The 25022-nt window shown below is 41.0% G+C and overlaps 2 protein-coding genes across 8 annotated transcripts in view; one reads left to right on the forward strand and one right to left on the reverse strand.

The window, feature by feature from the left end:
* mastl (microtubule associated serine/threonine kinase-like) overlaps positions 1 to 16287 on the forward strand; it is a 39997-nt gene extending 23710 nt beyond the window's left edge. For all 4 annotated transcript variants that reach the window (XM_078415962.1, XM_078415954.1, XM_078415969.1 and 1 more), the window contains 5 exons: positions 770 to 2125; positions 5816 to 5954; positions 6866 to 6979; positions 10871 to 10972; positions 14566 to 16287. In XM_078415962.1, the coding sequence (XP_078272088.1) occupies positions 770 to 2125; positions 5816 to 5954; positions 6866 to 6979; positions 10871 to 10972; positions 14566 to 14723 (1869 nt within the window). In that variant the 3' untranslated portion in view covers positions 14724 to 16287. The remainder of the gene's footprint in view (positions 1 to 769; positions 2126 to 5815; positions 5955 to 6865; positions 6980 to 10870; positions 10973 to 14565) is intronic.
* Positions 16288 to 17626: 1339 nt separating this feature from the next.
* acbd5a (acyl-CoA binding domain containing 5a) overlaps positions 17627 to 25022 on the reverse strand; it is a 58643-nt gene continuing 51247 nt past the window's right edge. For 2 of the 4 annotated variants that reach the window (XM_078415996.1, XM_078415984.1), the window contains 5 exons: positions 24472 to 24751; positions 23355 to 23554; positions 22790 to 22840; positions 22348 to 22457; positions 17627 to 18005 (listed from right to left, as the gene is read on the reverse strand). In XM_078415996.1, coding sequence (XP_078272122.1) covers positions 17984 to 18005; positions 22348 to 22457; positions 22790 to 22840; positions 23355 to 23554; positions 24472 to 24751 — 663 coding nt within the window. In that variant the 3' untranslated portion in view covers positions 17627 to 17983. Of the gene's footprint in view, positions 18006 to 21740; positions 22255 to 22343; positions 22458 to 22789; positions 22841 to 23354; positions 23555 to 24471; positions 24752 to 25022 lie in introns of those variants that run through there. The other 2 variants (XM_078415991.1, XM_078416004.1) reach the window with 2 other exon arrangements.

Consider the following 25022-nt stretch of genomic DNA (forward strand, 5'->3'; position numbering starts at 1 on the left):
CTAGGCCGAAGAATTAGCACACCCCTCTGGCATTGGTTCCCTTGACTCTGACCCACAGACCATAATCAGTGAGGATAGGTGACAACACCTCTTCCATAATAATTCTCAAGATTTAGGTTTATTATTGTAACGCACTGAGGTACAGATATACCTTGCATAGACATACCTTGCATAGATACAAGCAGTTCAAACAAGTATAGTAGATTAAGCAAAGGAGAAGATACAGAGTACAGAATATATAGTTCTCTGCATTGTAGAGCATCATTTTGATGGACAAAGTCCAATGTCTTCAATAGGGTAAAGGTGAACCAAATAGCACCTTAGCTTATGGAAGAACTGTTCAGAAGTCTGATCTCAGAGGGGAAGCAGCTGTTCTGGAATCTTGTGTTGCATGCTTTCAAGCTTCTGTACTTTCTGTTGGGTGGGAGCAGGGAGGAGGAGGAGGAATGACCGGATGGGACAAGTCTTTTATGTTGGCTACTTTTCCGAGGCAGCATGAAATGTAGACGGTGGAAAGTCTGTGGGCACCATCGTCGTGCTGACTGCAAACTTGTGGATGGAATTAAAGCTGAATTTGGCGGTACATTCATGAGTGTGCAGGGAATATAGTAGTGGACTGGGAACACATTCTTCTCAGGCACCATGTGTTTATGGTTGTGAGAAGTAGCTGATTTGGTATTTGAAGCAATTGGGCTACTTTGAGTAAAGTACAAAGTCTGCAAGTGTTTTTTTTTTGTGTTGCACTATTTTAATTCTATTGTCTTTGCAGAGAACAGAAATCGGAGAGCCTGATGCAAAAGTAATTGCAACTAGTGTAAAGTCTGTTATAAACAGCTCGTTTAGGAAGAATGATGTCCATCATAAAGACGATCTGGAGATGAATGTCTCTCCGGTTGAGAATGAAAGCAATCCAGGAAGAAGGCCGGATGGAGTGACTGAACATCTCCAGATTCGGGCTACTCCTCTTAACAACGCAGTTAAAGGACTTGTCAAAAAATGCCTTTACAAAAGTGTGGCAAAAGAAGAAGAAACAGATACTTCACCCACAGCCGAAATGACCAAAGGGTCAGTCAAAAGGCTATGTACTCAAAGCACTTCATCTACTTTGAAAAACCAAGTAAAGGAAAACTCAATGAATTTAGGACAACTTCTCTGCCACACAACATCAGAAGGAACTGTTCCATTTGAAAGTTTACCTCTCCCAGGGTGCCTGATGGATATATCATTGAGTGCTTCCCAAGATGATTATGGGAATGGAATGCAAGAGAAAATTGGTGTTAAGCCAAACAAGTCAAAGAGGGCATTTGATCAGGTAGACCATAGCCCATTTTCAATTAACCCCCAAAGTAAGAAGACTAATTCTGAATACAAACGAGGATATGAAATACCAGAATTCCAACTGATTCCTCACACAGGTTTAACTAGAGAAATAAATGCACTGGAATTAGGTTCTGGAATATGTAACTGCAAAAGCCCTGATACGGCTAATGGGTGCTTGGAAGGGAATACAAGAAACTCTGAAAAGAGAACACCTGATACTTCCTTAGCCAAAAACCTACTAACTGAATTAGATGAGCAATGTGAAAAGGAGGATTGTAAAGATGAACTCGGTAGCAGTTTTCAGATGGATGATAATGATAAGAGTCTGCGGAGAAGTCTAAGTTTGTATTCAGCTTCTTCTGCTCAGGAAGAATCTTTCACAGAAATTCAAAATGAGAAAGCATTTGACGTCAGCACAAAAGATTCTTCTTTTGAAGAGGTTACGGCTAAAGACCATATTTCTCCCCAGTTTTGCATCCTGCAGAAAATACTGCCTTATTGTGCAGCTTCAAAGCCCCAGCCTATCTGTGCTGACAGTTACAAGTGCACCAACCATTCAGCAGAAATATGCCATGATCTTAGTCCTTCACTCCTTGTCAATTCACTGGCTTCAAACCGAAATAAATCTAATGTTCTGTTCCGAAGTTATTGTAGTCCAATATATGAATCTGATTTATCTGTAAAAACCAGGATGAGTATGGAGTCTGTGGAAAAAATGGAAACATCCCTTTGCACTGGAAGTTACCCACAAACTGTGACACCTCTGCCAAGAATCCATTTGTACAAGCTAACAGGATCATTTCAGGTAACTTATCTCCTGGTTACATGAGTAATGGCAAAATGCACTAGGAAAACTCTTAATTAGTTTATGGTAATGTGGATTGAATGCAAACCACAAAGGATAAAGATGTATTTTTAGCTAATGTTATTGTGCGATATGTGAAACGTGCTGCAAAGTTTCTTCCAGTCTATGTCCAGATGGTAAATCCAATGATACTTTTTTGTCATATGTACCTAGGTACAGTGAAATGCTTTGTTTTGCATACAAACCAGTAAAATCATGCAGCAGACCTCACCTTGGCAGTACACAAGTGTCGCTACCTATTGGCGCCGACAAAGTTACAAAAGTTAATTGAACAGTTTTATCTGCTGCTTGATGCAGCACGTGACAGCATGCCTCCGCCTCCCCCAGCCTGCCCCACCCCCACCCGTTCTCGGCGGCCCATCCTCTGCTCTCTAGCCCCCCGTCGCTCTTGGCGGTTGCTCGCGGGTCCCTCCACACTCTCATGGCATGGGCCCCGTTGACATCTGTGGTGGGCATCCAGGCCAACTGGAGAGCTAGGCCCCACTCGTCAGGAAAGCTCCGGGGAACTGTGCACTTGAGTGTTGTTTGGTTTTGGCTACCCAGCTATATGAAAAATGCTATTATGCTGGAAAGAGTTATGAGGATGTTGCCAAGACTCAAAGGCCTGAGCTACAGGGAGAGGTTGCGCAGGCTAGGACTTTATTCCTTGAAGTGTATGAGGCTGAGAGGTTACTTTATCTTGCACTTAACATTGTTCCCTTTGTCCTGTATCTGTACAATGTGGATGGCTTGATTGTAAGCAAATATAGTCTTTCCACTGACTGGATATCACACACCAAAAAAGCTTTTCACTATCTTGATACGTGTGACAATAAACTAAAATAAACTAAAACTTATAGACACCTGTAAACTCGTGAGGGGAATGGATAGGGTCCATGCACAGAATCTGATTCTCTGGGTAGAGTAATCAAAAACTAGAGAGCACAGGTTTAAGGTGAGAGGGGAAAGATTGAATAGGAACCGGAGTGGCAACTTTTTCATTCGGAGGGTGGTAGGTATATGGAATGAGCTGCCAGAGGAAGTAGTTAAGACAAATATAATAACATTTTAAAAGACATTTGGTCATATTGATGGAAAGGAAGGGTTTAGTGATATAGGCCAGAAGCAGGCAAATGGGACTATCTTAGATGGGGCATCTTGATCGTTGTGGATGAGTTCAGCTGAAGGGCATGTTTCTATGCAACATGAGTCTGTGACACAGCAAACTTTTAATACAGTTTTTGTGATCGTGCATGTCCACCAGTGGTCCATTAGTTTAAAATCTGCATCTTGTGGAGAAAGCAGGTATTACAAAGGAACCACACATGGCCTTAGGTTATTAATTGAACTTAATAGAGTTTAGGAGAGTAAATGAGGACTTAATTGAGTACATCAGGGATGGTGTGATGGGGAAGAAGCATAGAAATTTGTTTGATGGAGAAGTAGAGGCTTGATTGACACATACAAAATCCTGAGGGGTCTTGACATGGATGCAGGAGAACCAATCTAAGACAGTGGAAGTGTCTTTTAATATAATTAAGCTTAATAGATACTTGATGAACAAGAAGTTAAAAAGTTATGTGACAGATAGGAATGCAGCATCAAGGTTAAAGTCAGATCAGCCATAATTTTATAAAATGGTGAACGAGGCTTCAGGTACTAGGTGACTTATTCCTGCTTCTAGTTCACAGTCATAGAACATAGAATAGCCAGCCTGAATGCACTCCAATCCAGGCAACATCTTTGTGGGCATCTTCTGTACTCTCACCAAAGCGTCCACATCCTTCCTATAGCGTGGCAGCCAGAACTTGACACCATATTAAAAATGTGGCTGACCGTAGTTTTATACAGCTACAACATGACTTTCCCACTTTTATACTCATTGCCATGACTGATGAAAGCAAATGTGCCATGCGCTGCCTTTAACATCCTGTCTACTTGTGCTGCCACAATCAAGGAGTGTACTTGTTTTGCCATATAGAGTCATAGAGTTTTGCAGCGTGAAAACAGGCCCTTCGGTCTAACTTGTCCACACCGGCCAACATGTCCCATCAACACTAGTCCCCCCTCATGTGTTTTGCCCATATCCCTCTAAACATGTCCTCTCCATGTACCTGTCCAAATGTTTCTTAAATGTCGCAATAGGACCTGCCTCAATGACTTCCTCGGGCAGCATGTTGCATACAACCACTACCTTTTTTGTATAAAATGTTGCCCCTCAGGTTCCTATTAAATTTGTCCCCCTCACCTTAAACCTATGACAATAGACAATAGGTGCAGGAATAGGCCATTCGGTCCTTCGAGCCAGCACCACCATTCAATGTGATCATGGCTGATCATTCTCAATCAGTACCCCGTTCCTGCCTTCTCCCCGTACCTCCTGACTCTGCTATCTAGCTCTCTCTTAAATATATTCAGAGAATTGGCCTCCACTGCCTTCTGAGGCAGTGAATTCCATAGATTTACAACTCTCTGACTGAAAAGGTTTTTCCTCATCTCCGTTCTAAATGGCCTACCCATTATTCTTAAACTGTGGCCCCTGGTTCTGGACTCCCCCAACATTGGGAACATGTTTCCTGCCTCTAATGTGTCCAACTTCCTAGTCTGGCTGGTGCTGGACCACAGAAATTTGGACCACTGAAATTACCATTGATCATCTTCCTCTGAGCAGCAGACATGTTCTGTTTAAGTAAAATAACCTCAAGTCAACTAATGAACACAATACTCGTCCACACCGGCCAACATGTCCCATCAACACTAGTCCCCCCCTCATGTGTTTTGCCCATATCCCCCTAAACATGTCCTCTCCATGTACCTGTCCAAATGTTTCTTAAATGTTGCCATAGGACCTGCCTCAACGACTTCCTCGGGCAGTTATGAGGCCTCACAAACGTCTTATGCAACTGTAACATGACCTCCCAACTTCTACATTCAATACTCTGACCTGATGAAAGCCGAAGTGCCAAAAACCTTTTTGACCACCCAATCTACCTGTGAAGCCACTTTCAACTCCTATATCCCTCTGCTCCACAACACTCCCCAGAGCTCTACCATTCACTGTGTAAGTTCTGCCGATGTTAGTGCTCCCAAAATGCAACACATCACATTTCTCTGTGTTAAATTCCATTCCTTTTCAACCATTCCTCAGCCCACCTGACCAACCGATCAAGATCCTGCTGCAATTTTTGACAACCATCGTCACTATCCACAATACCACCCACTTTTGTGCCATGTTTATAATACTACAGATTTGATGTCTGGAAGAAATCTCATTACACCAATGTTCCAGGACAGGCATCTGACTAAACCCATTTAGACAACAATCCTAAATTTACATTCAATTTTAATACACGCTCACATGCTCTTCATGGTTTAAAATTGTTGGCGCAGGTCAATCCAACCTATACTATTTGTAGGTTTGCAGGAAACTCTTTCAAGTTTATTACATGCAACGAAAATGGTTATTTTCTGTTCCCTCCATCTGTGAATCCTGACTTGTAGAAATGGCCTTTTTAAAAATTCCATCTCAAAATCTTGGTGTTCTTGTATTTTTTTTTAATATGTGGGGTTGCCAGGATCATTTTTCCTCATAATCTGCATGTTCCATTTAATTGCGATCCTCATTTTTTTTCCTATTTTGTAACGATTCAGACTCCACTGCCAGCGATTATGCAAACTCCTTATAGAACTCCCAAAAGTGTGCGGAGAGGTCCGGCTCCAGCAGAGTGGGATAGAATTCTGGGAACACCAGATTACTTGGCCCCCGAACTTATCCTGAGGATGACACATGGTAAGAGAAGCGACCATTTTAAATGGAGACACAAGAGGCTGCAGATGGTGGAATCTTGAGCAAAACCCAAACTGCTTGAGAAACTTGGCGGGTGACTTGCAGATTTCCTCCAGCAATTTGTTTTCTGACTATTTTTAATATCTTGTACATGAAACTTGATGCTATCAAAATAGAAAATATTGGAAATACTCAGTAGCTCTATAGATATTTGAAAAGAAGAAAGAGTTAAAAATGTCAAATAAATATAATCTGTTGAAACTCCCTAGTCTGGCTGGTGCTGGACCACAGAAATTTGGACCACTGAAATTACCATTGATCATCTTCTTCTGAGCAGGAGACATGTTCTGTTTAAGTAAAACAACCTCAAGTCAACTAATGGATGGAAATACTGTTGGCTGAGATCACAAAACTTGCACGAGTAGATTAATTAACTACAGATTACTACAGATCTTAGTTAATTTTAATTAGAACTAGACCAAGGGGACCCGTTGGGCTCAAACCTCTCCTGCATTGGTGCAGCACCCTCTCCCCTCCTCACCTCCCCTCCTTCCCTCCCCTCCCCCATCCCGCCTCCCCTCCCCTCCTGAAGAAGGTAAGAGGAGTCTTGATTGAAACACAATAATCTGAAGTATTTAATAAGGAACTGCAGATGTTGGTTTAAACCGAAGATAGATACAAAAAGCTAGAATAACTCAGCGGGGCAGGCAGCATCTCTGGAGAGAAGGAATGGGTGATGTTTTGGGTCGAGACCCTTCTTCAGGCTGAGGTGCCTTGATAGAGTAACTGTGGAAAGGATATTAAGTTTATTTTTGTCTCCATGTTTCAGATTTTCACCAAATGCAATATTTTGACTTCTACCATTTGTGTTTATTTGGAGAGTTGGATATAATTTTTCTTCTATGATGACCTAGGTCCAGCAGTGGATTGGTGGGCTCTTGGAGTCTGTTTGTTTGAGTTTCTTACGGGCATTCCTCCCTTCAATGATGAAACACCTCAACAAGTCTTTCAGAATATCTTGAACAGAGGTAAATCCTTTTTTAATGCATTTTGCTTTAGAAGGGGCTAACTATATATAAAATTGTTACATAGAACTCAATGTTATAGAATCATAGTTTTACAACGTGGAAACTGGCCCTTCGGCCCAACTTGCCTCATCTACTCTAGTCCCACCTACCTGCATTTTGCCCTCATTCCTCATAATCTGTCCTATCCATGTGCATGTCAAAATGTTTCTTAAATGTGATAGTACCTGACTCAACTACCTCCTCCAGCAGCTTGTTCCATACACCCAGCACCCTCTGCGTGAAAAAGTTACCTTTCAGATTTGTATTAAATCTTTTCCCCCTCACCTTAAACCTATGTCCTCTGGTTCTAGATTCCCCTACTCTGGGCAAGAGAGTATCCGATCTACTCCTCTCACAATTTTATCCACCTTTATAAAATCACCCACATCCTCCTGCGTTCCAAGGAATAGAGTCCTAATGATGTAATGTTCTTTTGATGTAATGTATTGTGACAAGGGAACAGGTTCAAAGATCTGACTAGTAAAACAGAAAAAAGGCACACTCCTCTGTTTAGTTACAAATCAGATTTATTGGCAAGAGAGAGAACAAAAACAATACTTGTCTCGGTCTGCGCGGGGTCCGTTTTACAGCAGCACACCTCTCTCTGCCTCCGTCACCCGAAATGTCACCCATTCCTTCTGTCCCGAGATGCTGCCTGACCTGAGTTACTCCAGCATTTTTTGAATAAACAAAGCGCTGTCGGCTTCAGCGCTCTGGGTCCAAAATATAGCGCTACTGGCCACAGCGCTATGGGCTTTAAACATAGCGCTATGGGTCATGGATTGTTCGGGCAAAATTCTCGTATAACATGTATGTTCAAGTGATCCAAAGTAATGCGCTACTTGAGGCCCGCCACTGATGGTACAGCAGCTTGAAAATTCAGTGTCGCTTCGCTGTTATGGAACCTGAAAAATCCAACAAGAGTCCACAGCCTAGCATTTCATTAGGCGAGACTGAAAGCTCATTATTAGGTTTACCTTTAGACTAAACATTTAGTGCAGAGATTGCTCACAAGCAACAACATTTCTTGCTTTTAAATGGGATATTTAACGTTTATGTCCATCACCGATACAGGCAAAAAAGCTAGCATTTACAGTGAAGGATAATACTTTTTCAGTACTGGAATACCACTTCAATTACCACTCCACTTCGCCGATGATATCCAGCTCCTCATCTCCACCAAGTCAATCTCCTCCACCACACACTCTACACTGACAAACTGCATTACTGAAATAAAATCTTGGCTTCAATCAAACTTCCTCAAACTCAATTGCAACAAATCTGAAATCATCATCATTGGTCCAAAAATGCTCACCAAATCCACCCAAAACTTCATCCTCAACATTGATGGTCTCCCAGTATCCACCTCACCTCACATCCGAAATCTTGGAATCATCCTTGATCAAACCCTCTCCTTCGACAAACACATCAAACACATCACAAAGACAGCCTTCTTCCACCTCAAAAACATTGCCCGTCTCCGTCCATCCCTCTCCTCCACAGCTGCAGAAACCCTCATCCACGCCTTCATCACCTCCCGTCTGGACTACTGCAACAGCCTCCTCTATGGCGCACCCTCAAAAATCATCAATAAACTTCAATACATTCAAAACTCCGCTGCCCGTCTACTCACACACTCCTCGATCCGTGACCATATCACCCCCGTCCTTTATAAACTCCACTGGCTCCCCATCCCCCAGAGAATCCAGTACAAAATCCTCCTCATAACCTACAAAGCCCTCCATAACCTGGCCCCATCCTACCTGACCGACCTCCTCCACAGGCACACTCCCACCTGCACCCTCCACTCTGCCGCTGCCAATCTCCTATCCCCCCACATCCGGACTAAACTCAGATCCTGGGGGGACAGGGCTTTCTCCATCGCTGCTCCCACCCTATGGAACTCACTACCCCAAACCGTTAGAGACTCCCCCACACTCACCACATTCAAAACATCGCTGAAGTCTCACCTGTTCAGTACTGCCTTCAACCACTGAAGGTCACCTCACCTTCTGTCTCCTTTCTCTGTTCATTTATTTATTTACTTATTTATCTATTTATTCATTTCCCTATGTTCTCAAAATCTCTATAAAGCGTCTTTGAGTATATGAAAAGCGCTATATAAATAAAATGTATAAATGTATTATTAATTGTGGACTGAAATTTAGAGTTAGTCTTGAACCATTCCATAAAGACAAAATATTTGAAGGTTGAAATCCTGAAATGTGAATATTTCCAAAATGTTTACTGAGGAGAGAAAAACGTGGTTAATGTTTCAGACTAGTGAATTTTCCTTAAAGTACTGATGGTGGGGGGCAGCTATTTATAGCAAGAGGACACTTCTGTGGTATCTTTGCTTTTTCGCACTCTTTTCCCAGCGCATTTTGTTTAACAGTTCAACAAAGCTTTATTTGTCATTCGGTACCAAGGTACCGAACGAAACTACATAGCAGTCACACACAAAAAAGAACACAAGACACATGACCCCAACACAAACGTCCATCACAGTGACTCCAAACACCCCCTCACTGTGATGGAGGCAACAAAACTTCCACTCTCTTCCCCACGCCCACGGACAGACAGCTCGTCCCCGACCGACCCGCACAGTCCCCGCAAGGGGATGGAAGTCCCCGCGGCCGAGTCGCACCGGGCGCTGAGACGTCTCGCGGCCGAGCCGGGCGATTGAAGGCCCCGCGGCCGAGCCGAGCGCAGCTAAGTCCCGCGGCCGAGCCGCACTGGGTGATGTTAGGCCCCGCGGCCGAGCCGCACCGGGCGATGTTAGGCCCCGCGGCCGAGCCGCACCAGCGATGAAAAGTCCAGCGGCCGAGCCGCACCAGCGATGTTAGGCCCCGCGGCTGAGCCGCACCGGGCACTGTTAAGTCCAGCGGCCGAGCCGCACCAGCGATGTTAGGCCCTGCGGCCGAGCCGCACTGGGCACTGTTAAGTCCAGCGGCCGAGCCGCACCAGCGATGTTAGGCCCCGCGGCCGAGCCGCACCGGGCGATGGAAGGCCCCGCGGCCAAGCCGCACCGGGCACTGTTAAGTCCAGCGGCCAAGCCGCGCCGGGCGATGTTAAGTCCAGCGGCCGAGCCGCACCGTGCGATGGAAGGCCCCGCAGCCGAGCCGCACCCCGCGCCGTGAGGAAGAGACCTAAAAGAGAAAGGTTTCCCCCACCCACACCACCACCCCCCCACCCACACCACCATCCCCCCACACATACACAACCAAAAAAAAACAAAAACCATCCCAACACCGACACACAACAAAAAAAAAAGGAAAAAAAGACGAACAGACTGCTAGCGAGCCGCAGCCGTTAGGCGCCGCCACTTCCGCCCTTAGGTGATCCGAACACTCATATCTATTCTATGTCACACTTCCGTTTGCCCATCTTGTTGACCTGCATTGCCTACCAGTCACACCACCACTCAAGTTTAAAATTCTCATCCTTTTCATCTAATCCTATGTTGCCCCTTAATATCATGTATCCATATCTACAATCCTCCAGAATCCTATGCTGCTACAATGTTGCCTCTTATAGTTCCATCATTGTGTATGTCTTTAGCTACAATGGTTCTAAGCTCTGGAAATCTCTTCCGGAACCAGTCCATCCACCACCAATAACCATTTCCCCAATTAACCTGACTTCATTTCCTCTTGAAAGACAAATTTTCTGACTTCATTCCTTTCACCTCGAAGGTTATCCTTTAAGTCAAAAGAGATTAGCTTTAAGTATCTTTTTGCTTTGCCAAATTTTGTTTACTGCCCATATGAAGTACTTGGAAAAGTTTTTTAAATATTAAAAGGCATTACATAAATGAAATATTGTTTTAATTATGGACTCTTATTTCTACAGATATCCCGTGGCCAGAAGGTGAAGAACAATTGTCCAAAGATTCACAAAATGCAATTGAGATTCTATTGACTATTGAGTGTTTCAAAAGAGCTGGATTAAAAGGTTTGAATTTAAGGGAAATAGAACGATTGAAGAGATTTCATTGGTTGTGTTGTCATTATTTCATAGTTAAAGAAATATCAGAAATGAGATGCTGGATATTTTGAAGAATCAAATTGGTTTGTATCAAAGTTACAGTGAAGCTACTGGCACTGTCTTGAGCATTAAAACACAAGAAATATGAGGAGTCTTGTTCCATCATTTATCAGATTATGATTGATCCTTGAACTCCACTCCATTTTCTCTCCCAATCTGTTGTCCATTGAGGTGGAGAATTACAAAGATTCATGGCCCTCAAGAATTTTTCAGTCCCAATTGACCTCTAATTGATTAAGCTGCAATGATGTCCAATTTCTGAATTCTATTTTTTAAGTTTCTTTTTATTGAATCAATCTTATTGCACCAAATTGTCTTGCCATTATGGGTGCAACTACTATCAAAACAATAAATTAATTATTTAGCCTCATTTATTAAAATACTGGCTATTAAAAAAATAATAAAAAATTGCATATTTCACTCAATCCAATTAGTGTTTCACTTCTTATTGCTTTCTGAACCTGAATTGACCCATTTTCACTATCTTCCCTTTTGTTCCAATATGAATCCTAACTGGTTAATGAGGGAATCTCTTTGGGTCTTCCTTTGGGACAGATACTGTATTGTTGCAAAATGAGGCATCTTGACATAATTTGGAATATTATTTGTACAAGTTAAAATACATAACTTAAGCTTTAGAATGAGCATTAATCGGAAGTCTGAGGTGCTGAATATTTTGAAAAATTGCTTGGCTTTTTTGTCAAAGATGTCGTGATGCTAACAGTATTTATAGACAGTATTTAACATTATATAGACACAAAATGCTGGAGTAACTCAGTGGGACAGTCAGCATCTCTGGAGAGAAGGAATGTATATATAATGCCATGGGGCAGAAGTGCATTTATTTGCCGATGGTATAAAATCTATCAAATTTGCAGTATGACAAGAGGAGTTGAGTATAGGAGCAAAGAGGTCCTTCTGCAGTTGTGCAGGGCCCTAGTGAGACCGCACCTGGAGTACTGTGTGCAGTTTTGGTCTCCAAATTTGAGGAAGGATATTCTTGCTATTGAGGGCGTGCAGCGTAGGTTCACTAGGTTAATTCCCGGAATGGCGGGACTGTCGTATGTTGAAAGACTGGAGCGACTAGGCTTGTATACGATGGAATTTAGAATGATGAGAGGGGATCTTATTGAAACATATAACTCGCGTCTGAAGAAGGGTCTCGACCCGAAACGTCACCCATTCCTTCTCTCCAGAGATGCTGCCTGATCCGCTGAGTTACTCCAGCAATTTGTGTCTACATGATTGTAGATGTACTCTTTAGTAGTTGAGAAATCTTATGGATCCAACCTTGTATTCACCAATTCAGGAAATGCAAGAGTAATGCTTATGCTATTTGACTCATAGAACATAAGATTTCTAGACACAATAAAAAGGTTATAAGAACAAAAGAAATAGAACAATTAGGCCAAGCAGCCATTCGGTGGCTGATCTTTTATCCTGGCAACACTTTGCTGTTCCAAACCAAGGCATTTGAGTCAATTAATGTCCAAAACTTGTCTTGAATATACTCGTTGAATCTTGGGTAGAGATTTGTGCACATAAGTTCATTAAACAAAATTAGAGTATTGGGGATTGATTAATAAAAATAAAATGGAATGTAGGAGTAAATGAGTCATTATTGGTTTGGGAGGCGTGATTATCAGAATACTGTAGGCATTGATGCTCTGCCCCAGCTCTTCACACTGTGTACCAATGATATTGTTGAGAACGAACTAAATATATTCAAGTTAAATGGGTTGTAATGAGACTACATGAACGATACAAAATGACTTCAGGGATTGTAGGCAGGCTAAGAAAAATGGGCAAGGACAAGGTGGATTGAATAAAACGTTTGTGGAGGAAACATAAAGGACCTAAAGATTTTTTTAAATTGTGAGATTGAAAGGTATTGGTATATAGAGAACTTAGTTCTTGTATGCAACCTGGACGTCAAACTGCAGGTAGAGAATAAGTGGCTTGATTAGAAGAGGATGCCTTTACTCTTGTATACAAATCCTATTGTAAACACAAAAGGCCCAGGTGAGATCTCCAGATCTTGGTCTATTTACCAGAGAAAGGATATACTTGTGATTGAGAAAGTCGAATGAAGATTCAACAATTTGATTCTTAGGATGGATTGGGGATTATGCTTCGAGGAAAGATTAAGCAGACTAATCTTGCATTCTCAGGAGATTGGAAGAATGAGAACTGATCTCTTTGAAACAAGCATAGTTCTAATGGGCTTTAACAAAGTAGAAGCAGAGATATGTTTTCCCAGGATGTCTCAAATAAGAAGTCAGGAGTTAGGACTGAGAATAAAAGAATCTTCAGGGCGATTAACCTTTGGAATTCTCTTCCCAAGAGAGTTAATGCAACCAATCCAAAGACCTTCTGAGTATGTCCCTCATTTCCCCTTTACCTATTCTCCTTGAAATCTTAAAAATCTTAACAAATCTGTCAAACCTGATTTTTAGGTTCATACGGCCATGGTGACTGTCCAACCTATTACTGATGGAATTGAAAATACTGCTATTTATATAATTTTGGGGATGTGAAAATCCCTGGAAAACTTCTGTCCTTGAATTGTGTTGAATCACATTGAGCTGTTTATTACTGTTGTTGGGTAAAGATTTCTAGGATTTGGCTTGGTGACAATGAAGAAATGCCAATATATGTTCATATTTTCAGGTCAGGATAATTGTGATGGAGGGTGCAATGGGGGTTCACCAAATTGTTCTCTGGGAGGGAGTGAGGGATGATACCATTAAGAATGATTAAGCATCTGCTGTTCTTGTCAAAGGCTATGGGTTTGTTCTTAGACAGACCCCTCTGGATCAAGGGTGACTTATTTCCACTACAGTTTTGATGTGGCTAATTCAGGACCCGCTGACCCTTCCAAGGTTGGGGTTTGTTGTGACCAACGGGCTGAGCAGTTTGTGAAGCTGTTTGTTCTTCTGCTGTTTGTTCTTTTCCACTTTGAATAATGAGGGATCATAGTGTCAGTAGTCAATGGAGATGTTACATTTTTTTGCAAAGCAGCTTTGAGCACATCCTTGTATAATGCCTGTTTAATGTATAATGCCTGATTAATGAGCTCTTCCCATAATAGAATTCAGAGAGTGCATGAGACATATGACCTACTTGGCCTGGCCATCGTAGCCCAGTAAGTGTAACCAGGGCTCCAGTGGCTTGTGCGAGTTCACTCACATTGGTTCATGTGTCCTTCCAGTGATCGAGATGAGTAACAGTAATAATCTTGTACAAGCTATGCACCATGGCTGAGTTGCACTCTTGGTGGAAAGAAGGAATGGTTAGGGTGAATGGCTTGCTGATCAAGAGAGCTGCTTGTGCTTGCATGTTTTTGCAGCTCTACATGTTGGTAATCTATTCTCCTGCCACTCACCCAATCATGGACTGAAGGGCCTGTTCTATATAATGGAATACCACTCCACTGTTCTATATAATGGAATTCCAGCTCAATGAAATAAGTGAGTGACACCTTTTTAATTTTCTTTCAGACCTCAAGAAGCATTCACTTTTCCACAATATCGACTGGGACAATTTGCAGAATTGTCCCATGCCTTTTGTCCCACAACCAGATGATGAAACAGATACTACGTATTTTGAAGCCAGGAATAATGCACAACACCTTACTGTGTCAGGTTTCAGCTTGTAGCACGCCCATTGCCTAAATTTAGATGGCACGTGGGAATGAGAGCAAAATTTACACATTTGAATATAAAATTGATACTAAACCTAATACTAATTATTGTTTTGGTAATAGTAAAATTTATCTTTTGTTACATTTATCATTTAAATTTTCAACCGATTTATTCAAAATGGTCCAGATTATTTTGAAAGCCATTGTTTATAAAGACTATTATTCATTTACTGCTTATTCCTTAACATTTATTCAAAGCAGTTCCCAGTTTTCCAGACAGCTAGACAATTTTGATTATTGTGTACCAGACCAAGTTTTTCAGACCCTCCCTAAATTCTCTCCAACGAATACCCCCTTCTCTCTCTCCTCCCCCCCCCCATCTTGCAGATGCACTTTATATCTACGAGCCTGACAACTAAATACTGCTAATTTTAAATACTGATGATGTCGTTTTAATTTATGTTGGTATGGGTATGTCCAAAAAATGCTGTATGCTTTTATTCATTTGTGTATCAGATCCAATTGAAATCTTTGTCAGAGCTATTCATTTCTAGGTCAGTCACCCATCAGTAATCTTGCTAAATAAATGTTAAAGGATGGAGTTAACTGCTCCGTGCATTAGCTGGCCTGAAGCCCCTCAAATAAGAATTAAAGCTGCTAATTTCTTCATTCCAATTAATGTTTGTTTGTCCTGGTGGCTGCTTTAAATCTTTCTCCAAAGTTCCTAGATAATACATTTGGTCAATAGTGATCACAAAGGGCATCCGTGAGTGCTTCCTCTTGTCCTATTTAATCAATTATGAATATACAGATTAGCAAATGACCTTTGACAATTACTGATATCATTTTTGATAATATATATATATATAAATATATATAATCTACTCCTATGGACTTTTTTGTAAGATTATGTAACCTATGGTGATTCAAATAAAAAATAATAATAGGTGTCATTGGGATTTCTGTAAACCTTGGGAGCAAGTTTGAAATGATGCCTGTTGTTTGAACATTTACCTTGGTATTTATAATTTTGTCACTAAAGTACTGTGTTCTTGTTTTCATTCTGCAATGAACATTAGCATTCAACTGAAATGACAGTAGTTGGAAGAGAGATGTTCTTTAATGTCTCCCAAAGACTTTCTTGAACATATTAATGGTCCTTGACAACCAAGTGAGTTCATTATTAGATTTTTACCGGTGCTTAAGTATGCATTCAACATTAGATTCACTAATGCTACAGTTATGTACCACGGGTAATTGGATTAAACAACATTAATCTACCCAGCTATTTCAGTGTAGGAAGGAACTACAGATGCTGGTTTAAACCAAAGATAGAGACAAAATGCTGGAGTAACTCAGCGGGACAGGCAGCATCTCTGGAAAGAAGGAACGAGTGACTTTTTTGATCAAGACCCTTCAGACTGATATCAGGGGAGAGGGAGAGGGAGAGCATAGATAATGAAGTGTAAGTTGGGAAAACAGGACAAAGGGAATGGAGATCAAGGAACATGTAGAATAGATTCTTGTTAGCTGGGAGAAGGTAACAAACAAATCAAACAAGAGAAAGTGTGGTCGGAGAACTGGGGAGGGATGGAGAGGGGGAAAGCAAGAGTTACTTGAAGTTAGAGAAGCCAATGTTCATACTGCTGGGGTGTTAGTTGCCCAAGCAAAATATGAGGTGATGTTCTTCCAATTTGTGCTGGGCCTCACTCTGACAATGGAGGAGGCTCAGGACAGAAAGGCCACTGTGGGAATAGGAGGGGGAGGTAATGTGTTTAGCAACCGGGATATCAGGTAGGTTTAGATGGACTGAGCAGAGGTGTTCAGCGAAATAATCGCCGTGTCTGCACTTGGTATTATCAGGTCTCTTCCCCAATATGCATCCTGATGTGCTGAGTTTTTTCAGTATTTTCTGTTTTTATTTTGGATTTCCAGCATCTGCATTTATTATTTTAATTTGAAGTTTAAAAACCATCTCCTAGGACAATGAACAAGGCTTCTGAATGCAATGCCAGTCACTTGAACAATATGATAACAGACCATACACAAAAGCATTTGTTCACATTGCATCTTTGGATATAAAACCCTTAAGCCTTGAGTTGAATACTTTTCAACAAGCAACAATCGTTCATACAGTTGTGATATCCATGTTTTTGGCCATCTCTTGTCTTGCCCATTCTTATGACCTTCCCACTACCACACCTTGATCATGCAGAAAGTCATTTTAATTATTGTTTACCGCACCAAATTGCGTGTTCTTATGCAGCTCGACTTTTTTAAATTCAAGTTCTCCACTGTGTTCACTCTGTGGTTATGTGGATTTGTGAGCAAGATTGAAGAAGGGAACCCTTGTTAGTTTTATATTTCCAGTGCAGTTAGAGTCATATAATGTCCTCTGTCCATTCCTGCCTACGTAACCTTACAGTGGCTGAAGGGTCTATCCTTTGATCTTATTTTCTCATCCATAATCATTCACTCTGAACAATTTGAAGTCACGGATAGGATGTCTGTTTTACTACTTTTCTATTTCTGTTGGTACCACAGAGTTTACATTTTTTTTAAAGGTCGTTCCCTTCCTTATCTGCAGAATCTGCTGTTCCTTTTTTCCCCACATGGTAATAGAGAAGTTAAATTATTTCTTCAGACTGATTGTTAGAAATGCTAATTGCTTCTATAACTGCTGCAATAAGTAAAGAATTTAAAGAGCATGAGAGATCAAAAGGGTGGGAGCTTTAAAAAAAATCCATCAAAATTGTGGCTCATGATAAAAATATTATTTATTGTGCTTCAAGCTATAATCTATCTTTTCCATGCTTAATTGTTTTCTTAAATGGGCCCAAGATTTTGGTAGAATTCTAATAATCATAAAAATGCTTGTAATATTAAGTGTGCTTTATTAAATTAATTATTGTAAGTCATTTTAATATAAGTAGTAAATTTCCATTAGATAACTTTTCTACAATTTGCAATTTTAACAATGCAATTGAAAAATATTGCACTTTCAGTCTATAATTTGTACAACTTAACAGCAATGACACAATAGACTTCACAGTTTAGTTAAATAAAGTTACATGCATTAGAAAGGACATGTAAACACTATCTCCTGAGTACATTAAATGTCCAATTACATAATCACATTTATGCTGCTAGAAAGCAGTTTACTACATATAGCCTTTAAACAAAATCAAAGCAATTGACAAGACAAATCCAACAAATCATTCAAATAAACTGATAATAGATTCAGCAATCCCAAAAATCTAGATCAATAGTGCTGCTTATCTGGCAACTGTTTTTGATCTGAGAGTAAAAAGGAAAGAAAGTACTTGGATTTATTATATACATGTCCAAAGTTGCTTAATAAACAATGAAATATTATGAGTAGTCATTGGTTGGCATGTTTTTCAGCATTGCAATATCTCAAATACTAATTGATGGGACTAGAGAAATGTTTGGAAGTGGGAGTTACATAGAAACATAGAAAATAGGTGCAGGAGGATGCCATTTGGCCCTTCGAGCCAGCACTGCCATTCATTGTGATCGTGGCTGATCATCCACAATCAATAACCCATGCCTGCCTTCTCCCCATATCCCTTGATTCCACTAGCTCCTAGAGCTCTATCTAACTCTCTCTTAAATCTATCCAGTGTGGCAGAGAATTCCACAAATTCACAACTCTCTGGGTGAAAAAGTTCCTTCTCACCTCAGTTTTAAATGGCCTCCCCTTTATTCTAAGACTATGGTCCCTGGTTCTGGACTCACCCAACATTGGAAACATTTTTCCTGCATCTCACTTGTCCAGTCCTTTTTTGAGAGTGAGTTGAGGGAACATTGAAGAATGTTTGCTCAGTGGCCAAGTTGAAGACTTGGCATTTACTTCTTAGCTCATTAATGACATAGATGAAGAACTGGGAGACAGGGAATCTGAATGTGTGGCTGAGGAGCTGGTGCAGGGGGCAGGGATTTAGATTCTTAGACCACTGGGATCTGTTTTGGGGTAAGGGTGAATTGTGCAAAGGGGACGGGTTGCACCTCAACAGGCGGGGGACAGCATTCTGGCAGGTAGGTTTGCCACTGCTACAAGGGATGATTTAAAACTAAATAGCGGGGGGGGGGTTCAAAAGGGATAGTCAAGGATGGAGTTAAAGGGAAAGAGAGTATAGAAAAAGTTAAAGACCCCAGAATTAACGGGACAGAAAGCTCATGAAGAAATAGGAGAGAATGGCCAGATGTAATAGGAATCGATGTGAAAGGTGAGATGAGCAAAGGATTAAAAGCATTATATATGAATCCGCAAAGTATAAGTAAAGTGGATGAGCTTGAGGCTCAGTTAGAGATTGGTAGATATGACATTGTGGGGATTACAGGAATGTGGCTGCAGAAGGATCAGGACTGGGAACTCAATATGCAGGGTTACATGTCCTATAGAAAGGACAGGCAGGTGGGCAGAGGAGGTGGGGTAGCTCTGTTGATGAGGGATGGAATTCAGTCCCTTGCGAGGGGTGACACAGACTGATGATGTAGAGTCACTGTGGATAGAGTTGAGGAATTGTAAAAGTAAGAAGACACTAATGGGAGTTATCTACAGACCCCCAAACAGCAGCCTGGATATGGGGTGTAAGTTGCAGCAGGAGTTAAAATTGGCATGTAACAAAGGTAATGCCACTGTGGTTATGGGGGATTTCAATATGCAGGTAGACTGGGAAAATCAAGTTGGTTCTGAACCCCAAGAAAGGGAATTTGTACAGTCCCCTCCAAGATGGATTCTTAGAGCAGCTTGTACTGGAGCCTATCAGAGAGAAGGCAATTCTGGATTTATTGTCCAATGAACCAGATTTAATAAGGGAACTCAAGGTAAAAGAACCGCTTGGAGGTAGTGACCATAATATGATTAGTTTTAATCTGCAATTTGAGAGGGAGACTATTAAACCAGGCATGTCATGATGCAGCTGAGCAAAGGTGACTATGAAGGCATGAGAGAGGAGCTGGCCAAGGTAGAATGGAAAAGGATCCCAGCAGGAATGATGGTGCATCTGAGGTTACCACAGCAATGGCAGGAATTTCTGGGCATAATCGAGAAGATGCAGGATAATTTCATTCCAAAGAGGAAGAAAGATTCTAAGGGGAGTAAGATTCTAAGGGGAGTAAGATATATAAGATTCTTAGGGGAGTAAGAGGCAACCGTAGCTGACAAGGGAAGTTAGAGATGGAATAAATCTAAAAGAAAAAATGTATAACATAGCAAAGAGTAGCGGGAAGCCAGAGGGATGGGCGACTTTCAAAGGACAACAGAAGGTAGCAAAAAGGGAAAGACGGGCTACTTAGCAAAGTTGGCCAAGAATATAAAGGACAGTAAAAGGTTCTTTAGGTATGTTAAGAGAAAAAGATTAGTAAAGACAAATGTGGGTCCCTTGAAGGCAGAAACAGGTGAATTATTATGAATGACAAAGAAATGGCAGAGGATTGAACAGGTACTTTGGATCGGTCTTCACGAAGGAAGACACAAACAATCTCCCAGATGTAGGGAGCAGAGGAACTGAAAGAAATTTGCATTAGGCAAGAATAGTATTGGGTAGACTGATGGGACTGAAGGCTGATAAATCCCCAGGGCCTGATGGACTGCATTCCAGAGTACTCGAGGTAGCTCTCGAAATCATGGATGCATTGGTGATTATTTTCCAACATTCAATAGATTCAGGATCAGTTCCTGTGGATAGGAGGGTAGCTAATGTTATCCCACTTTTCAAGAAAGGAGCGAGAGAAGAAATGGAATTATAGACCAGTTAGCCTGACATCGGTGGTAGGGAAGATGCTGAAGTCAATTGTTAAAGAGGTAATAATGGCGCATTTGGATAGCTGTAAAAGGATTGGTCCAAGTCAGCATGGATTTATGAAGGGGAAATCCTGCTTGACTAATCTGGAATTTTTTGAGGATGTGACAAGTAAAATGGATGAAGGCGAGCTAGTGGATGTAGTGTATCTAGACTTTCAGAAAGCCTTCGATAAGGTCCCACACGGGAGGTTGGTGAGCAAAATTAGAGCACATGGTATTGGGGGTAGGGTATTGACATGGAGGGAGAATTGGTTGGCAGACAGGAAGCAAAGAGGAGGAATAAACAGGACCTTTTCAGAATGGCAGGCAGTGGCGAGTGGAGTGCCGCAAAGCTTGATGCTGGGACCGCAACTATTTACTATATATATTCATGATTTGGATGATGGAATTAGAAGTAACACGAGCAAGTTTGCAGATGACACAGCTGGGTGGCAGTGTGAACTGTGAAGAGGATGTTAGGAGGTTGCAGGGTGACTTGGACAGGTTGAGTGAGTGGGCAGATGCATGGCAGATGCAGTATAATGTAAATAAATGTGAGGTTATCCACTTTGGCGGCAAAACAAGGTGGCAGATTATTATCTCAATGGTGTCAGATTAGGTAAAGGGGAAGTGCAACAAGACCTTGGTGTCTTTGTACACCAGTCATTGAAAGTAAGCGTGCAGGTACAGCAGGCAGTGAAGAAAGCTAATGGCATGTTGGCCATAACGAGAGGATTTGAGTATAGGAGCAAGGAGGTCCTTCTGCAGTGGTAGAGGGCCCTGGTGAGAGCACATCTGGAGTATTGTGTGCAGTTTTGGTCTCCTAATTTGAGGAAGGACGTCCTTGCTATTGAGGCAGTGCAGCGTAGGTTCACAAGGTTAATCCCTGGGATGGAGGGACTCGTGAGGAAAGATTGGAAAGGCTGGGCTTGTATTCACTGGAGTTTAGAAGGATGAGAGGGGGTCTTATAGAGACGTACAAAATTATGAAAAGGACTGGACAAGCTAGATGCAGGAAAAATGTTCCCAATGTTGGGGGAAATCCAGAACCAGGGGCCACAGTCTAAGAATAAAGGGGAGGCCATTTAAAACTGAGGTGAGAAGAAACTTTTTCACCCAGAGAGTTGTGAATTTGTGTAATTATCTGCCACAAACGGCAGTGGAAGCCAATTCACTGGATGAATTTAAAAGAGAGTTAGATAGAGCTCTAGGGGCTAGTGGAATCAAGGGATACAGGGAGAAGGCAGGCACAGGTTACTGATTGTGGATGATCAGCCATGACCACAATGAATGGCGGTGCTGGCTCGAAGGGCCAAATGGCCTCCCCCTGCACCTATTTTCTATGTAACTATTGACATACTGTAATTTTTATTGACTGACCTCTTGCTACAAACATTGGAAAAGTATTTTTTTATAATTTAAACTCAATTTTAATTATACCTCAAGCAGTTAAATGGTCAGTCAGATACAGTGTTTATTATGCCAGCAAAGTATCACATTACATTAAAATTCAAAATACAACAATTATTAAATTCATCCACAATGAATGTAATTATTTGGTTCAAGTAACAGTAGTACCAAAAGATTTGGTTATATATCGTATCTATTCAGGGTAGTATTAAAGCAAAATGAAGATTAAATACTGCCGAATGCATAGGTGGTTTGTCAAGATGGTTTCCACGTGTTTGCAGTGTTAGAGCATCTTTGCATTCCCAGGTGAATACCTATTTCAGTTTTCTGCAATGTACAACAGAAATTAGAAATGTTCATTCCACTTGCAGTCATTATTTCTATGGCAGGCATAGACCAAATAAACTTATTTTAAATTACCTCTTCCTCCTTTGAAAATAAAAGTGTACCAAGAGCTGCACAATGAAAGGCCAAAGAATTGCAAATGCTATAGTGCGGCCAGACACATCGAAAGGCCACCAGACTGGACCCTGGATTTGAACAACAAACAAATTGCATTTTTAAGCATGAAACAATTCCTGCTCTCCATTTCCAAACAGAAATGTATTAATATTTAATTTTAATATAATGTATTTGTAAACATATTTACAAATAATGCCCAACCTTTGAAGCAATTTGACCAGTTTAAATTAAAAAATGAAATTAAGCGAAATCTTTTACGATCCTTCATGGTTATAGTGAAAACATGTCTTGGAACAAAAGAGCTGCCGAGTCAAAAAATTACAAACCTAGCACTACCACTTCAAATATTCCTCATTAATCTCATCACCTTAAAATCATGATAATTGAACATATTAATTACCTTCGCATTTCCACATTGGGAAGAATCTGGCTGGGTATTTTTTGACTTGGCCTGCAATAAGAGCACAAACTTAGTTCCTCTAAATGATCACAGTGAAGTAAAGGTTGTACAAATAAATTAACAGCTGCCAATTGTTATAAAACTTCTGATTATTCTTGTCACATCATGTCAAATTAGGCCCAAGTCAGTTAATAGTCAAAGAAATTCCCTTGACCTTTTTCCATTCATCACTTTTTCAGTAACATTTTACATTTCTACCCAAACATCACTGCATCTTCTGCCAGTTGTTATTGTAATTTACCCATATATTTTTTTCCCATTCCAAATAGAAAAACATTTCCACAGGCATCACTTCCACTGAAAGCTAATTAGATTTTCAAAGCCTGTTGCTTCAAATTCATGTCGTACCATCTTTCCCTTAGTTCACCAGAATATACTATGAACATCTAGAGGGCTGCACCATGAAATCCTGCAATATGTGACCCTAAATCATGAATAGTGGACACATGATCAGCAGTCCATAGGGTACTATTATTACCTATCCGGTTTACTGATTAATTCTTACCCGTGCAGCTGCTGCTGTTTCCAAAATATGAAGCCGTTCCAACACACTCTGCACATCTTCCTGCAGCCTGATGACCGCTACTGCGATCTGTTCATTTACATTGCTTTTTTCTATCTGCTCCGACCCGTTTCGCTCCTTGTCACCGCCGTTTCCGAGCTGTGAGAGCCGAAAACCCTCCCCCAATTGTTGAGTTCTGTTTCCTGCAAGGTGAAATGGAACGTCATTTATGTCTCAAATAGAAACAAGGAACTTCAAATGCTGGCTTACAAAAAAAGACACAAAGGCTGGAGTAACTCAGCAGGTCAGACAGCATAATAATATATTCCTTTATTCGTCCCTCACCGGGGAAATTTAGCATCACTAGAGAACAAGGATAGGTACATTCTGGGTGGCTTTGTCCCTCAAGCTTTATTCACCACCTCAGCCCCCCTCCTCCCCCCCTCCAATAGGGTCCCAACCGAAAATATCACTAATTCATGTTTTCGATAGATGCTGCCTGACCTGCTAAGTTCCTCCAGCCTTTGCGTCTTATGATTATTCATGTCTCACATTCTAATGTGGCAATTAAAGTAAGCACACCACTTCTTCAACTAAGATCACTGGTGACAAATACTTAAGAAATGTAAATTCAAAGGTAAAGTATCAGACCCAAAGAAGTTCACGAATCGACTTGCAAGTTGTCAATATCAAGGAGAATTATGATAAACTAAATTGTCATGATTTTTTCTACCATTTAGCAAAAATAAATAAATTTGCAGAGTTTAATAGGGTAATCAGGAAATAAGTTGTTATGGACAGCAGGTAAAATGTGGATTTATTGCCATGAACAGTTGTTGAAGATACTTGTCCCAACTTCTATACAATACTCTGACTGATGAAGGCCAATGTGCCAAAAGCCTTTTTGACCTGCGACGACTCCTTCAATGAACCGTGCACCTGCACTCCTAGATCCCTCTGCTACAACCCTCCCCAGAGCCCTACCATTCACTGTGTAGGTCCTGCCCATGTTAGACTTACCAAAATGCAACACCTCACATTTCACTATTTCCTCAGGGAAACAAAATCCTTGAGACATTTTTGTGGGAAACACTTCAAGCAAAGTAAATGAAATAAATACCTCGACCTCTGCTGGACATATGAAACTCAGGTCTTTTGCTCGTTGCTTTGTCTCTCTGAGGACCACTTCCACTTGATTTTGTATCTTCACCCCCGTGGGTAACACCACCTTTCCCCAAATCTTGGGGCATTTTTGCTCCAGGATTCCTGTGAGATTTTACAGAACATTCCAAATCTGTTTTGCAACTGCTTTGGTTGTTTAAAAACGGACTCTGTTCAAATTCTGAGATAATCTGAGAATTGTTCAAACTTTCATGGACACTGCAGTCAGCTCCCAAAATCTAAAAAAAGTAAAATCATGCATTTATTTAATGATTACTTATACAATATTCATAGTGGAGTCAAAGTGAAATAATACTGTAATCTAAAACTAAGATTCTAATTAAAGTAAACATACATATTCACCTGTTGACTGAGCCAGCATTCAATTACACTTGAACCTAGTGTCTTGCTTACCTGTTTCAGAAAGCATCTAAAAGGCAGCATTTTGTGAATAAATACCTTTGATTTGTACCAGCATCTGCAGTTATTTTCTTACACTATTCTTCCACA

The sequence above is a fragment of the Rhinoraja longicauda genome, chromosome 2 (genome assembly GCF_053455715.1).
Source record: "Rhinoraja longicauda isolate Sanriku21f chromosome 2, sRhiLon1.1, whole genome shotgun sequence".
Classification (NCBI taxonomy): domain Eukaryota; kingdom Metazoa; phylum Chordata; class Chondrichthyes; order Rajiformes; family Arhynchobatidae; genus Rhinoraja; species Rhinoraja longicauda.